Source organism: Prionailurus bengalensis, chromosome B2 (genome assembly GCF_016509475.1).
Source record: "Prionailurus bengalensis isolate Pbe53 chromosome B2, Fcat_Pben_1.1_paternal_pri, whole genome shotgun sequence".
Taxonomy (NCBI): domain Eukaryota; kingdom Metazoa; phylum Chordata; class Mammalia; order Carnivora; family Felidae; genus Prionailurus; species Prionailurus bengalensis.
This window is the reverse complement of record NC_057349.1, coordinates 49,453,047-49,470,152: the sequence shown is the minus strand read 5'-3', so window position 1 is coordinate 49,470,152 and position 17,106 is coordinate 49,453,047. Positions and strand designations below refer to the sequence as shown.

Below are 17,106 nucleotides of genomic sequence, written 5' to 3'. Positions count from 1 at the left end.
AAGGTTGGATTTGTAAAACTAAATGTGTACGTTTAGCTAACAGTATCCCCAACCATCTCGTTATTATCTTATTGGCTAGTATATGTGTATTTGCTTTCTTTCTATAACTAGATTTTAAAATCATTAAGGTAGAGACTATAATAGTACAGTCTATTTCCTGTAAGAGTAACCCCAACAGACATGTAGCATGGCTTCCAGCACATGGTAGGGCATAAAAAGTCTTGCTAACTTGGATGTTTGACCAGCTATAATATTTTACCACACATGAGGCTGTGTGTACCCCATTCTTGGAACTACAACATCTTATGTTGTCTCTTTCTGTGGGTAGAGTGTCCTGGCTGTCAGTAAGTTGAATGACAGTTCCACTTGTATTACTAAAACTTCTAAAGGTGGTAACAGCTTGGGTCATGGGTGGTACAGGGGCAGTGAAGGCCTTCCACCATAGACAGCTGTGTGTTCATCATATAATCATTATTGTGCCCCCAGTATTTGCACATAATTTACAGTGTGAGAAGTGTGTAATAAATGTTAGATGAAATAATGATCTGGATCTGTTGATTGAGTTTGAACTTGGTGATAGCTGGTTACTAGTTTGACATCCTGATGAGTTACTTATTTTTACCTTGATGAGGGAAAACGTTGTGACTGCTGGATGTAAGAGGTCAGTTTCCTATTTACATAAAGGGCCATTTAATTCTCTGCAGTGCAGCAAGTCCTCTTGTATTGAACCAGGCACTCTTAATTCAAAGTGACTTACTTGTTCCTTCTTTCAAGAGAGCTGGTGAAGAAGTCTCCTATGTGTTGAGGTATCACTCTGAATGGAGAAGAGACCACCAAAGAAAGTAAGTAATTAAACCCACTCGATTTAATATGCTTTTAAGGGTCTATTGTATATATTGCTTTGGTAGCATGACTGATAATTAAATTTGAAAACATGGCTCTTGATTTATGTGCTGGCTTTACTGAGTATATAGAAGGACATAGCTGGCATGGCCTTGGAAATTCCCTACACAGTAGGCTTAGGGGCTTCAGGCTGGCTGGAAGGCGCTGGCTAGGAGACTTGTCTTGAATCTCTATATGCATAGAAAATGTACTGTTTTAATTTAGGTCTTATATTTGGAGGTGTGTATTTAGAGAAGGAGGCTGGTATAGATTATTGGGGGGGGGGTACTAAAGTTACTGTAAGTCCATGAAGACCTCAGAAACATATACAGAAGTATGATAGACTAAATATGAGCACAGAGATAATGAGGAAGGGAATGATGCCTGAGAGGATGATTCAAAGAAGTCTTCTTATAGGAGTTAAACTTCTGATTGTTCCAGCGGAGAGGTGCAGAGAAGAATCCACAGGTATGGGGAGGAGAAATATGGATGAAAGGCTCATTATCACAGAAGAATTTTGATTGGTCTTGGAGGGGCTTCCAATGAATCCAAGAGCTGCTTCCTTTTCATTTCCTTCATTTGAAGAAAATGGAGGAAAGTTGTTCAAACGTGTTGTGATAGAGGAAAATGACTTACCATGCTGGAATGTGCCTTGCCTTTTTAAAAGAGCATGTGTAGTTTTACCTGGTCTTACTGGGCATTAAAAAAAAAAAAAGAAATTAAGATACTGTACTTCAGAAATGTCTGTGTATCCCTAGGATACAATACCTGACATATAATATGTACTTAATAAATGTTTGCTGACTTTAACGGAACTGAGAAAAATTAACTTTCCATAGGTCATTTAAAATTATGTTAGAGCATTTAAAGACTCTACTTGCTAATTCATTTTTGTTAAAAAAAAATCTTAATCAGAGATGGCCAAGATAATGGACATTGTATGTTATATGAAAATGATTATTTATTAACTATCAATAGGATTTTAAGCATGGGGTTAAAACAGAATTTGTTCAGGGAGTCGAGGAAACTACCTGGGGAAATAATTTTGAATCTCTCACTGATGTCATTAATTTCTTTGGTTTTGCTTTCTCACTCAAAAATGGACTAAAGATAGTCCTCTCATTTAATATCAAGGATCCTCTAAGGATGACATACCTTTCACTTAAGTCATGGTTCATATCCTATGAAGGAAAGTAGAACATATGGTACGTGACAAGAGTCGTTAGCCATTTGTGGAAGAACATAAAAGATCATGACAACAATTTGTAATTCGGTTCATCTCTGTAGTAAATTAGTTAAGAATTTTGCTGTAATTTGAGGTCAGTGGGGGTAGAGGTGGGGTGGAAGAAAAGGAAGATTTGGCCCTTTTTCTGCCATCCCTTTTAGGGTCCCTCTCTGATTCCCCTTCAGGAAATGTAATAGAGGAAAAAAAAACCTACATTCGTCAGTAATTCTGGGGTAACCACAACTTAGACAGTAAGCAGGTCAATCGAAATAAGGACAGTGATTGCTATAAAACCGACAGGTGCTCTCATTGACACAGCACAGGCGACATTTGACACGGGGTGACACCACACACACATACACACAGGAAGAATTTACTACACAAAGCAGACAACCAGAGCAAAATGACAAAGACCATCCTGCGCAACATAGCCATGGTGAGTAAAAATAATTGCTGTTCAGTAGCAGTCAGCCCTAGGATTTCAGGATAGCAGATTTCTAAGGAATTAGGTTTGATTGGGGTCTTTATTGGTATTCCTTCTTAAAAGCAGAACCGACTTTAATTTTGACCCCTGTCTGGTGGAGAAGAAAGAAAAAAATAACTAGAAGTTATAATGGGGTATAAAACATAGCTCCTCATGTGGTGGCTTTTGCATAGGTGATTGATAGCTTGCTCACTCTTGGTGTCACAGACAGCTGAACATGATCTCTCCTGTGGCCACCATTATAGAGTTAGGTTGGTCTAAAACTCTTATTTCATGGTGAGGACTTCCAGCCTCTTAGGATCTGTACACATGTATTTTAGCCAAGGGTAGTGAGGCTCCAGGAGGTTTAATGACTCCCCTAAGACTGTAAGTAGACAAAGAGTGCCCAGGATGAAAGAAGTGGAACCACCCAGTGTTGAACTTTGGATAGCTCCCAGAGGAGGGAAATTGGCTGTGCCTAAGACAGCTGATTAGTTTTGCATTGTCTCATTTCTCATGGAGGAGAGAGAGATGTTAGTATAATGGAAAGCACCTCTTTTGGGTCTAGAATCTTGCCTGACATCAGTCAGGTAAAGGCTGGGAAGAATATAATTTAGAGGAGCTTGAAAACAGGGCTTGGGAAATTATTCACCATATTATTGGCTTAAATAAACCCTCTTTTTTTTTTCTCCATTTACAAGCCACGTCATTTAAAAGAGCTTGGATTTCATAAAAGGTCATAGTATATGGTGATGATACTACCATATTTAGGTATTTTAGAGATGACCAGAAATGCAGCCAAGTGTAACAGTTTGAGAGCACATAGGCTTTGGAGTCAGTCCTAGATCCACTACTTACTAAATGTGGGATTTGGGATCAATTACTTAGCTGCTCTGTGCATAATTATTCCCCTTATCTGTAAAGGGGACTAATAATGGTATCTCCCTCATATGTTTTTTTTGGGGGAATTAATTAGTATCATAGAGAATGACTAAATCTGTACTCTGAAATGGCTTAGTTTTTAGTTAAATTGGTCATTTTAATATAACAACCAATAAGGATAGAGAAAGCATTCGATGTGTAAAATATTAATATTATTTTTACATCTGAGTCTCTTGTCAACCCCAGGAAGTAGATTGGGATTAGTTTCCCCATTATACAAATGAAAAAAAAAAAAAAGCTCAATTGAGTCGAGTGATTTAACATCACTGGGTACTGTACACATAAGAACTGGGACATGAATCTAGGTTTACCGGCTTCAAGTACAGTATGCTTTTCCTCGAATGGTTCAGAGGCAAGGTTTCTAAATTCAAAGACCTTGTGTCTAAAAAAAATTTATCGGGTACCTTTGTACTCCAAAGCCATTTCTGTTTCTGGTTTGAAGTAATCTGTTGGACCATCGGCAAGAAACATGATGATGCAAGGGGCATTAGAATAGGATTAGAAGCTGGAAGGTATAGGCAGGTAGAACATCAGTAAGTAGTTGAGGCAAATTCTTGTGGGCTTAGGAACTGGCCAAGCTCTGGAGCACATTCCTACAGAGGTGAGCGTACATTACAGACCAGTTCAGGAGACAAATACTCAGAAGCTCCTGGGTGGCTCAGTCGGTTAAGCGTCTGACTTTGACTCGGGTCATGATCTCACAGTTCGTGAGTTCAAGCCCCACATCGGGCTCTGTGCTGACAGCTCAGAGTCTGGAGCTTGCTTCGGATTCTTTGTCTCCCTCTCTCTCTGCCCCTCCCCTGTTCGTGCTCTGTCTCTCTATTTCTCCCCCCAAACAAGTAAAAATTAAAAAGAACTAAAATTAAAAAAGAAGACGAATACTCAGGTAGTCTCAGGTGAGCCTGAGAGTCAGGCCATCAGTGTCTTGATACTGCCCACCTTCACTAGTGCATTCTCTTGCTTCTGTTCCTAGTGTACAGAACAGGAGTAATATCTGTGTATCTACCTCATAGGTAGCCTGTAAGAATTCAAATCTATAAGATGCTCTGAACCTCTCAGAGAAGAAGTGCTGTATGTGTCATTTTCTTAAGAATCAGCAAGAGCCATATCAGAGCCCCTGCTCTGTAGCGCATAACCACTAAAATCTACAGTTTCGGATCAAAAGCTTTGTGGAACAAACTAGAGTGATATGCAGGCATTATCTGATTTCCTGATAAAGAGCTGTGTGACCTACAACGCTCATGCAATTCTGACACGGCTGTTCACATTGCTTAAAATGCTTGCCTCCTCTTGGGAGGCAAAGCTAAGACTAAAGCACCACGGCTGGCTTTATATTGACAATAATAATGAACTTTAGTATCAATGGTACTGACCACTGACACCTAGGATTGAGTCCCCTGACTGATACCAACAAGCTGGTGAACTCAATGAAGCTGTTTGTTACTTTTCGGGCATGACTCTTACCGGTGTCATTGGGATAATTAATACTAGCTCTGCCTACTTCGTGAGGTGGTTGTGAGAATCCAGTATTCAAAGAGATGTGAAAGTGTGTTCTAAAATACTCCAAGAACATAAGCAAATATAATGATTTGTTAGAAGCATGGAAATTATTGCTGAATCACATAACCATAAGATACAGTTACTTTAAAGCTTTGATAATGAAAGCGAGAAGTGACTCAGTGAATATGATACTAAAGATAAAAGATGAAAACACACAGGAGGAATTTTCTTAAGAAACCCAAGGGACGCCTGGGTGGCTCAGTCAGGTAAGCATCCGACCCTCGATTTTATGGTTGTGAGATCAAGCCCCACATTGGGTTCTTTGCTGGGCACGAAGCCTGCTTAAGATTCTCTCTGTCCTTCTTCCTCTGGTCCTCCCCGGCTTGGGAGTGCTTTCTGTCTCTCTCTCAAAAAAGAAAAAAAAGAAACCTTAAAGAAGTAATTGGTAGGCTTGGGAAGTTACCTAAGAACCCTCTGGTCTACAAGAGCATCCTTTAACTTTTTAAAGTTTATTTCATAGCTCTAGACAGAAGATCCATGAGGGCAAATTCCACATCTTTCCTGTTCATTGTGTGTCATTAGCACAATGTCTACTTAATGTCCCCCTGTGTTGAATACTTACCACATGCTGGCAGTGCGAATGGCAGCTAGTCAGAGTCCTGAAACTGAGTTATGCACCCAGGACATCTGACTCCAGAGCATGTATCTTGAGTCACCACACTATACAGTTGAGAAAAAGTTGCCGAATGAATGAATGATTGTAGTAGATGAAAGTAGACAACTGCTGATTATCTGAAGGCAGATCAGCCTCATTTGGGCTTATCTGGGTCAATCTTGCTTTCAACTTCTTTTTAGTGTCACCTACCTTCATACGGCAAGTTGACACCATGACCTTTCTCTTTAGTCTTGTCATTTCTTGCCTCCAGCATCTGTAAAATATAAAAAGGCGGTCCTTTAAATGGACATGTCTAATAACCTCCCCTACCTTAACCCATGGAAAGTGTGAGCCTGAACAACATTGAGCCCAGAGAATGAAAGCAACCCAGATTCAGCTCCTTTTCTGCATCATGTTGAGAGTCGGTAATGGGACTTGTCCATCCCCAGTAAGGGTTGGTGGTAATGGTGGGGTGAGCAGAACATGGTTGTGACAAAAGGAAGCTAGAGAGATTTTTACCTCGTCTTTTAGGTAGGTCTTCACAGAGCACTTTCTTTCTGCATTCCTGTAATACCAGGTAAACTGATATTTCAGTGTAAGTAGGAAAAATATATGTTTCAGAGCTAAAGACAAATAGTTTCCATATTCTCTGTAGTTGTGCATCATTAGTGGCTCTGCTTCTTTCAATTAACATGGATAATTGGAACTTTGCTATAGTTGGTTTTGCACAGTGCTTTTCTTAGTGCTTTGAGTTTAAATATATTGTTAATTTAACTGTATTGTTTTTTTCATTTCATTCATCCAGAAAGTATGTGTGGAACACCTGTTCTAGGACATGTTCTCCTGCAGGAACTTATAATCCAATAGGTGTATATCTGACATGAACACAGAGAGTACATTTCAGACAGTAAAGAAATGACACTTGAATGCTAGATGGCAAGTGCTTTATGGCTGAAGGAGAATGAACATATATTTAATTGAATGACTTTAGAGATGGTTCCTAGAGAAGGCTACCTCTGAGTGGGGCCTTGATGGAAGTGTAGGGTTTGGATAGATAGATGTGGGGGCAGTGTATTCTACATGGCGAGATGGCTGGCTGGGAGGAAGGAGAATTCATGAAATACAAGGTTGGAACTAAAAACAAGAGCTATCATTTATTAATCCTTTATTTTTATTAGATAAATTTATAGGTACTTTATATAGAACACTAGATTTAATCTTGTGAATATTATTATGAAGGGAGTATTATAACCCAGTTGGAAAGAAGAGAAACCGGAGATTCAGTGATGAGGCCAGGTCAAGATTTAAACCCAGTCTCAGGTCCTTATAAGCTTTCTGTCCCACTGTTGAGGAAGTCTCAGACTGTGGGAGTCTCAATCACCAGGCTAATGAGGATATACTCAGTTTGGCACCCTGATATCTTCATGTATGACTATTCCCATTTTCAGGTGAGGACCTGAGATTCAGAGAGAAGCCCTGGTCCCACAAAAGACTGGGGATGCTGAGTTCAGCTAGAGGATGAGAGCAACTGACACCAGAGTTCCAAACGAACTCAACTTTCTCTATTTTGCAGGTTAAGTCCCTGCTGCTGTTGATGTTGGGGCTCACCCTCATGAGGGAGGTGACAGCCCGGAAAAACCCTAAAGCAGGGGATACAGCCCTGTGCCCTCCCCTGGAGGATAACAGCGTGAGGGTCGACATTCGCATTCTCAGGCAAAACCAGGGGGGTATTTCCATCTCAAATGATTTCCAGAACCGCTCCAGTTCCCCCTGGGATTACAAGTAAGTGCAAATGAGACTGATCTTCACGTTCTTTTGAAAAACATGTTTATTTATTCTAATCATAAAGTAGAGAATTTAGAAAATATAGAAAAAAATAAAAGCCCTAATATTTGCTCTTAAAAACAGAAATCCCACTTTGCCTGGGAGCTCACAGTTTGCTTTTCTGGCTAGGTCCTCCTGTGTGGTCAGAGGTCCTACTGTTTTGCTTGTAACTTCTCATTGACTCTCTGCCTTTGCCTGCTCCACGCAGCCCTGGGTTGGTATTTACAAACTTTCTGTCTTGGAAGAGGGGGCTCTTTAAAGCAGCCCACGTAATAATCTTTGCATCTGAATAAGTGGGAGCCAGAAAAGTCCGTTTGGAGTGCTCCACTCAGATTAGACATCAGCCTGCAAGGAAAGGTGAGGAGGGCAGAGTGAGAGGCCCGTTTGGGGATGGGATGTCTAGGGTACTGTCCTGTGATGCTATCTGACGTGCCGGAATCTTGGAATAGCAAGGTCTCATCTACATGCTCCAAATACAAGTATGAAAATAGATTCCAGGGACAATTAGAAGGGCTTCTGGGGCTGCCTGAATTGCTTCCCACAGGAAAGGAGTGGCAAGTTGGCTGGCATGGCTTTGCTGCCTTTGTGTCCCCTGGCAGAGCGGGTATTCAGGAAGAAACTGAGAGTATGTGGTGCATTCACAGACCTCTGGGGCTTTGGTTTACCTCTCCAAGCAGCAGGCTTTGTAGACTGTATATTAGACTGACTAGTCATGTTCCATATCTAGGCAAAGGATGAAAACTAAATAATAGCAACAGGGCAATGAAAAAGAAAAGATCTGACATTTATTGAATGCCAATATTTCAGTGTAGCGTTTTGTGTGCATTTGTATCACTGAATATTCTCAACCATTCCATGAAAGAGACCTATGAGAATCTCCATTTTAGAGTGGAAGAAACAGGCTTTGGCAGTTAAACACCTGCCGGAGGGCAGTGTATGAATCCAGGCCAGCTGGCTACAGCCCTGGGTTGCTGGGAAATGCCTCCCTGCAGGTGAGCAGCCAGCGCTACGAGGCTCTCACTTTTGTCCATCTCCATCTCCCTTGTCTCACCACCTGCTTTCATCTGCTCCTCCTGCAGCATCACCCGAGACCCCAACCGGTTCCCCTCGGAGATCGTGGAGGCCCAGTGCAGGCACTCGGGCTGCATCAACGCCGAGGGGCAGGAAGACAGCTCCATGAATTCCGTTCCCATCCAGCAGGAATTCCTGGTCCTGCGGAGGGAGCCCCAGGGCTGCTCTCGCACCTTCCGGCTGGAGAAGGTGCGGGTGACTGTGGGCTGTACCTGTGTCACCCCCATCGTCCGCTACGTGCGCGCCTGAACGGCCGCTTGGCTGAAGAAGCTGGAAAATGCCATTCCTTACCCAGCGCTCTTCAGCCAGTCCTGTGTGGTCCCAATTTTCTCCACTTCATAGGCCTCTTGATAAGACCTGTGCGGAATTCTCAAAGCTCTGTAGTAGTTATAGTGTTAGGTTTCTGGGGCGCCTCCAAATCATAGCATAGTCCTGAGCGGTTCCACTGCCCCAGCCCCCTGAAAATGGCCGGAGGAATATGAAGGCGCCCTTGGCCTGCTCTGTTTACGTGCAGCGATGACCACTTCCTAGCCACATCAACACTGTGATATGGTGCCACTCCCCGAGAATTCTGTTGGCAAATTGGGGCTCTGTGCCATGTGGATGAAAATGTAAAAAATACAACCACAATGTAAGAGTGTGTGGGAGGGACAGTGCAGGGTGGGGTGGGAAGGATGGGGATAAGGATCTAGGGCATATGTTTATTAAACATTTGCTAAACACAGAAGTTGGCCTGATACTTACATTTGTAAGGAAACTCTCTGTATATTTATGATATATTGGTTATATAAAATTTTAGGAGAAAAATTAACATATCTAGTACTAATGTAATAAAGTATTCATGATTGAAAAATACTTTAGGTGTTTGTTTCCAGTCTTGACCTATACTCACAGAGCTTATAACCATAAAGATTTTGAATTCTATATACTTATTTGTTTTTCACATTTCCTCATCAGTTTTTCATCAGAGGCTACTGTTAGAGTTATTATTATTAGTGTGTATGTGGCAGTGTGTGTGTGTGAGAGAGAGAGAGAGAGAGAGAGAGAGAGAGAGAGATCTTGGAGACTTTTTTCTCAGCTTTATTGAGGTATAATTGACAGATAATATTATGTAAGTTTATGGTATACAGCATGATGATTTGTCTCTCTGTCTCTCTATTTCTCTCTCTCTATAGTGAACTGGTTACCACAGTAAGGTAGTGAACACTTCCATCACCTCATGTAGTTACCTCTGTGTGTTTATGTTTATGGAGAACATTTAAGATCTCTCTGCAAATGGCAAGCATACAATAAATACAGTATTGATAACTATGGTTACCACACTATACATTAAACCTCCAGAAGTATTCATCTTATAAATAAATTCATACTCTTTGACCAACATCTTCTCATTTCTCTGCTCCCACCCCCCAGCTTCTGGCAACTACAGTTTTCTCTGTTTGTATGAGATGGAGAGTTATTTTATTATTAAGGGTACTTGGTTACATGGAGAATTAAGGAAAATGGTGTAAACAGAACTGAGTTTCCCTGGTAACTCTTTACTGCTCCGTCTTCCTGGCTACATTATTGTACAAAGTGAACATTTACTGGCCACTGTGCTAGCCACTGGAGATGCAAAGACAAATGCATATGGAAGGGCCACAGTGTTGGGACTGGCCGTCCACAGAGGCTCTGGTCATTGGAGCCATGCAATCCCTTTGCATCGTCCTCATTTAGATTTCTGGGACTTTTAGGGTCACTGGTTGTCCTTCATCCATATCTTATGCTTCTTGGGGGGGGGGCACGGCACAGGAGCCTCCAGATTCTGGTCTCCATGCCACTCTGGGGAAAAGTCAGAGGTTCTCTCATCCCTCCTTTGCCTCAACATGGCAGAGCACATTTTCTCCTTAATGCTACCACTGGCTCAGAATACATCTGCATTGTTGCTACTTTTCCAGGTCCGAGGGAGAAAGTGGGGCCTAAGTTCTCACTCCCACCTGAAACTTGGCTTGAGGATAGGCTGGTGTCAGAAACTTGATACCTATCTTTAACTCTAGTTTGGATAACTTTCTTCTAGTCTAGGCGAGAGTAGAAATGGAGTAGCTGGGTAGGCTGGCTCTTCAGCTCTTGGCTGTATAATCTTTTGCTAATGGTATAAATATTGACATTTGTACTTAAAGTGTTCAAGCTCTTGAAATCTAGAAAAGATTTTCTGTCCTATCTATCAACTTCATAATTTTGCTATGAATCTCACAAGTCCATGTTGGTGTTCAAATTTGTGCAATGAATCCTTTCTCTGCTGATTATGGCACTAATTGCCCTATCCTGAGGGTAGTACTATAAAAAGTACATATAAAAATACATATAAAAAAGGGTAGGAGAAGTATACAGAGGAAGGAATTTGAAGAGGAAAAAAAAAATCACACCTCTGAGTGTACCAAGATATTATTACCTTGTTATATACATGTACACATGTAATTTCAAAACAATGTGCTAAATACTATAATCAAGGTAGGAAATGATAAGAAGACACAGAGGGTGATAGCTATCCAGTAAATTTCAGAAAGGAGAAGATTTGCGCTGAAATGAATCTGAATTGGTTTAGTGGAAAACGGGAGATGGGCATTCATAGCACAGGGAACAGTATAAGCAAACACAGAGGAACAAAAAAGCCTGGCATGTTAGGGGAACAGCAAGTAGTCCCATGTGCTCGGGATAGTGTGGACAGGGGGACATGGTGGGGAATACATATTTCTTGAAAGAATAATTGAATAAATGAATGAACATGGTGGTAGGCAAAAAAACAGTAGGCAAATGGGGGCACCTGGGTGGCCCAGTTGGTTAAGTGTTTGACTTTGGCTCTGGTCATGATCTTGTGGTTTGTGGGTTTGAGCCCCACATGGGGTTCTGTGCTGACAGCTCAGAACGTGGAGCCTGCTTTGGATTCTCTCTCTCTCTCTCTCTCTCTCTCTGTCCCTCCTCTGCTTGTGTTCTCTCTCTTTCTCTCTCTCAAAAATAATTAAAAAACATTAAAAAAAGAAATAAAAAAAAAGAACAGTAGGCAAATGGTCCACTTGTGAAAGGTTTTGTGTGCTCTATTACAGATGTGATGAGCATAGCTGTATCTCATAAGGTAATTTTGGCAGTAGTGAACAAACGGGATCAGAAACCTGAGGCCAGTGAGAAGACCAGAGAGGTGACAGCTCCTCTCAGAGCTGGATGGGATCCTGCAGATCACCTGGCTGGCCTTTCTCATTTGCACATGAGGCCCAGAGCAATGAGGCAACTTGCTCAAGGTCACTTGGAGTAGTTACTGGCGGAAACAAATTTAATGACTCCAGGTTCATGATTTTCTATGTTGGATTTGCAGCACTCAGTAATGTTTCCGGTAAATACTCACATCAGTCATTTCTCTGTGCAGCCTAGGGCTGGCCCTGGGAGCCAGTAAAAAGGACTTCCACATCTCATACCTCCAAATACATGGTATGTGGTGCCCCCTGGGGTCTGGGGCCCAAGTTACAGCTTGGGCTGCGGGCTGGCTGTCATTCAGGAAATTGCACATCCTCTCCAGCTCACAAGGTGGCACACTGTACCCAGAAGTAAATGGCTCCCTTATGGGGGAATCTGTCTTTGGCAACCACTTTGAGACACTGCTGAGCAGCCTGTGTTCCTCAGCGCTGAGTCTAGCTTTCTGGGCCTCAGAGATCCTTTGTTTTGAATGCAGGAGAAATGGTCTACGTTGAGCAGTCCAGATGTTCAAATACAGCATTGCCACCATAATGTGTAGAGAGAGGAACTTTTCTTTCCACATGGAACTGGAAAACATATAGTCTTTTCTTTGATATCTAGTTCTCACTTATGATAGCTGGGCTGAGGGGAAATATATATTCTCTCTGTCTCTCTTTCCTTCCCTCTCCTTCTCTCTTTCCCTCCCCTACTCCCAAATCTGGATAAAAATCACCCATATTTGTAATGCTTCACAGGAAAAATATCACTTGCAGTTTACAGTGAGGAAGATGATTACAAAATTGGTTTTCTTATTTTTTCCTAAGAGAAGTGGTAGAAGAAATGCATTTAATATTTAGACAGCTTTTGGTTTTGAATCCTGGTTTTCTGGTTATATGAATGTAGGCAATTTCGTCTTTCTGAGACTCAGCACCCTCATATGTTAAATAGGGAATAATACCTATGTTAAAGAGTAGAATGTAAAGTAATTAAAATAAAAAATGTAAAAGACTTAATACAGTACCCAGGAAATGGTAGGTACTCAGTACCTGGCAGTCATTATCCCAAGAGGTACAAAACTTACGTTTCCTATTTGCTTGGCTCCAGGAAACTCACAACCAACTTTTATGTTTAAATACCACAGCTATATTATTCCTCACGGTTATTAAATTTATACTCTCCATTTAATCTCTACACACATACACACACACACATAATTTAAGGTGATTTAAACAAAGGATTTAAACATGTTAATATTATTATATAGATCTTTTAATTCACTTAAAAATTTTTTTAATGTTTATTTTTGAGAGAAACAGAGACAGAGCATGAGTGGGAAGGGGCAGAGAGAGAGGGAATCACAGAATGAGAAGCAAGCTCCAGGCTCAAGCTGTCAGCACAGAGCTCGATGCAGGGCTCGAACTCAAGAACCACTAGATCATGACCTGAGTGGAAGTTGAACGCTTACCTGACTAAACCAACCAGGTGCCCCCACTTTAAATTAATTTGAAAGGAATAGAGGAAACTACATATTTAATACATTAAAAAAATCCCCTTGGCCCCAAATATTCATTGTAGCCTACTCCACTGATGTCAATTGGAAGAGAAGTATTTTTTGATCCAGTAAGTCCCAGGAGTTGTACATGTTCAGCTGGACTTCCCTCAGGGTACAAAGGAACACACATTTTCTCCAACACTGAGACATTTTTTCTGGCACCCTGTTTGGTGCTAAAAGAATCACTGAAAAAAATGGTAGTTTCTGACCCTTGTTTGTGCATCTCCAAGTGACTACAAAAACCCAATCCCTCCTCCTTAAAGAGTAGCCAAGACAACAGAATTCCTTCAGTTAGTGAGAGAACTCAGGTTTGTGGTGTTGGCCCGAGGGTGGTGAGAAGAAACATTCATGTATGGGGGATTTTCCTTCATTTGTTCCTTATATTTGTGAATATGGCAATCAGGGGGGTTGTACTTACCAAGTCATAACTCTGCATCTTCTTATATTTGTGGGAAGATTAAATTGCATTTAAAAGTAATAGAACCCTACTTTTCATGTCTGGAGTACTAATATGGCCCTGGGTGCTAACCTTAATGACAGTTCCATTGAGGGTTATTAAACATAATGATAATAGCAGTTCATATATGCTGAGTGTTGGCTGTGTGTGTCAGGCACTATGCTGTTTTATGTGTATCTTAGTCTTCACATGGCATGAGTTTGGAAATATCGTTATCCTCATTTGACAGATGAGGGAACTGAGGAGTTAATTACTTGCCCAAGGTCACAAGAGCTAGTAAATATTAGCCCCGAGATTTAAACTTGCAGGGGGCGCTTGGGTGGCTCAGTCAGTTAAGCAACTGACTTCAGCTCGGGTCATGATCTTGCAGTGTGTGAGTTCGAGCCCTGACAGCTCAGAGCCTAGAGCCTATTTCAGATTCTGTGTGTCCTTCTCTCTGCCTCTCCCCCACTTGTGCTGTCTCTCTCTCTCTTTCTCAAAATTAAAATTAAAAAAAATTTTTTTTAATTAAACTTGCATTTCTTGGACTAAAGACCCGCCACTGCCTAATCATCTTATCACTCCATCTGCATGAAGTTGGATAAGTTACCTATGGCTAAAATGTTTCTTACATAGGTCACTGGAGGTTCTCAAGATTAACTCTTGATTTATGAAGAACATTGGAGATCCACTACTTGCTGCCTTTCCAGAAACACACATCTATTTACTAGTACCAGATGCATGATTTTGGTCTTGTTAAAAACTGTGATGTTTTTATCTCACTATCTCACTAACAGCACTCAGTGGGTGCTGATTTTGAGAGTTCTGCTCAGCGGTGAAGAGAAAATATTTTGAAACGAAGATTAAATTAAAGAAAAAAGGATGACTCCAATTTGAGCATAAAGGTGTTCATGCTTTCTCTTCTCTTAAAATGGACAAACATCATGGCAGTATCAGAGATCACAATGTCATGACTGAGCATGTGACCCTGGAGCCAGATGCCAGGCTACAGTGCCAGCTCTGGCATTACTAGCTGCACTAATCTTGGGCAAGTCACCTAACCTCTCTTTGCCTTCCTTTTCTCTACTGTAAAATGGGCATCATGACAGTACCTACTTCACAGCATTGTTAAGAGGCTGGAATAAGATAATATATACAAGGTGCTAAGACTAGTACCTGGCATCATGGTACATGTGTTGTCCAGTATGTTATTAAGAGAGAAAAGCCACCCAGTATCATGCCACAATTACATACTGTTTTTCGCATTTTGCTCTCTCTTCTGCTCATTTCATTTGCTGTCTCATTCTGCTCATATAAAGCTCCTCATACTGCTTTATACTGCTGTAACCACAACATGTATGCAATTTGTATTTGGTAATTTCTTACTTAACTTTACGTTTTATACATTTTCTGTGTTTCCATACAGTGTTCACAATAATTTTTAGTGGCTTCATACTATTCTTTTAGGTTGATGAACCAAAATTAACGTAGTTATTCCTTTATTTTTGTACCTTTATTTCCACTTACAAAAATTAGATAATGCTTGTAGCTGTTTTAGTTTTTTTTTATTGTGAACTATATAATGTAGACAGAGAGTATATATATGTCTTTATATATTTACAGTTGCCTTCCATGTTAAAATTCTGTGTGTGTGTGCATTTTTTATCTAAAGCCTACCTTGGGCCAGTTATATAATCTCTTTGAACCTTGGTTTCCTCAACTGTAAAATAAGGATGACAATAAATAATACTTGTGTCATAGGATTGTGGTGTTGATTAAAAGAAAAAGTGTAAATCATTAGCGGAATTCTGAGTTGGAACTAGCTGTTACTGGTCTTACTTGTTTAATACACCACCTTAAGCAGGGCCTATGGATAAATGCTCCTGCCTTTTAATTAATTAATTAATTTATTTTGAGAGTGAGACAGTGGGGGAGGGGCAGAGAGAGAGAGAGGGAGAGAGAGAATCTCAAGCAAGCTCCATGCTGTCAGCATAGAGCCTGATGCAGGGGCTTGAACTCATGAACTGTGAAATTATGGCCTGAGCCAAAACCAAGAGTTGGACACTTAACTGACTGAGCCACCCATGCACCCCTCCAACCTTTTAATTCTTGTTTTCATAGTTAAGTAAATCAATGCATTTGACAAAGATGGATTTATGAGTTGGTCTGGGGTTGTGGCTGTCACAAAACTTACAGACTTCCTACTCCACTGGCTTACCTCTGTGGTTTCCTTACATGCTGTCTGTAGGTGACACACCACAGCCCTTTGCATGGCCTGAAGGCAAGGACCAGCCCTTGTTTATAGTGGTGACAACACCAGAAGCCATGTAACCATTTCCCACAACCACATTCTTGTGAATTTGACAGAGACCAGACCTGGGATGGGCTATGTGTGCTGGATGTTGGAGTGGGATCCGAGTGCACCTGCCTTCCTCAGATGGGATACTTTGCTTGTGGAAAATTCCTAGTTTCCTGTGGTCCCATGCATCTGCCAATTCTACACTCCTGGGCTTTTCAGCATCTAAGGGAAAAAAGACACAGATTTCCCACAGAGCACTTGTCAATTGCCTAATTCCCTTCTGTGGTCACCCAAACCCCAAGTGGGATCCATTAAGAAAGCAAAGTTTGCTTCCGCCGCTTGCTTTTGACTGTGCCTGCATAGGGGATGCCAGACTTCTCATTACTGTATTTGAAAATGTATAGAAAATATAATCCAGTATAAAGGGAAACAAACCCTTTGGATCTATGCTGCTTAGCTTTTGAAATCTACTAGTATAATGTGGGCATAAGAATTTAGATGAGTCGAAGTTTTCATATGACAGTGAGTTTACTGGATGAAGAAACGATTGCATTACTCCTACTATACAGAAGGTGTATTCCTAATTATTCTCAGTACCAGAACCCTTTTTATAAAAGCTAAGACTTGTTGAGTAATTACAATAAAATGGAGTCTCTTCTAACACATGCATTTTCTCATTCAATTGTCATAATAACGCTGTGATTTCAGAACTATTAATCAGTGTCATTGTACAGAGGAGAAAACTGAGGCACAGTTTGAGTGAGTACCTTTATTTTTTTTTAAGTTTATTTATTTATTTTGAGGAAGAGAGAGAGCGAGAGTGAAAGCAAAAGAGAGCAAGCAGTGGAGGTGCAGAGAGAGAGGGAAGAGAGAGAATCCCAAGTAGGCTCTGTGCTGTCAGTGCAGAGCCCCACGTGGGGCTCAGTCCCATGAACCATGAGATCATAACCTGAGCCAAAATTGAGTCAGATGCTTAGCTCACTGAGCCACCCAGGCACCCTGGGTGAGTACCTTTCTTGAGGTTATGACTCTTGCCTTTGGTTGCTAAAC

At 41.1% G+C, this 17,106-nt stretch overlaps 1 protein-coding gene across 1 annotated transcript; it reads left to right on the top strand.

Annotated features, from left to right (window-relative positions):
* The first annotated feature begins 6,858 nt into the window (after positions 1-6,858).
* IL17F (interleukin 17F) lies at positions 6,859-9,217 on the top strand. Its single transcript, XM_043591642.1, has 2 exons — positions 6,859-7,449; positions 8,571-9,217. The coding sequence occupies exons 1-2, from the start codon at positions 7,262-7,264 to the stop codon at positions 8,809-8,811; spliced, it is 429 nt and encodes a 142-aa protein (XP_043447577.1). The 5' UTR covers positions 6,859-7,261; the 3' UTR covers positions 8,812-9,217.
* Positions 9,218-17,106: the final 7,889 nt, after the last annotated feature.

What these genes read in the sequence shown, in the direction of transcription:
- IL17F (XM_043591642.1), top strand. Translation starts at nt 7,262, where the DNA reads ATGTTGGGGCTCACCCTCATGAGGGAGGTGACAGCCCGGAAAAACCCT. An exon ending in AGTTCCCCCTGGGATTACAA is followed by an intron (nt 7,450 to 8,570) that starts GTAAGTGCAAAT and finishes CTCCTCCTGCAG; the next exon opens with CATCACCCGAGACCCCAACC.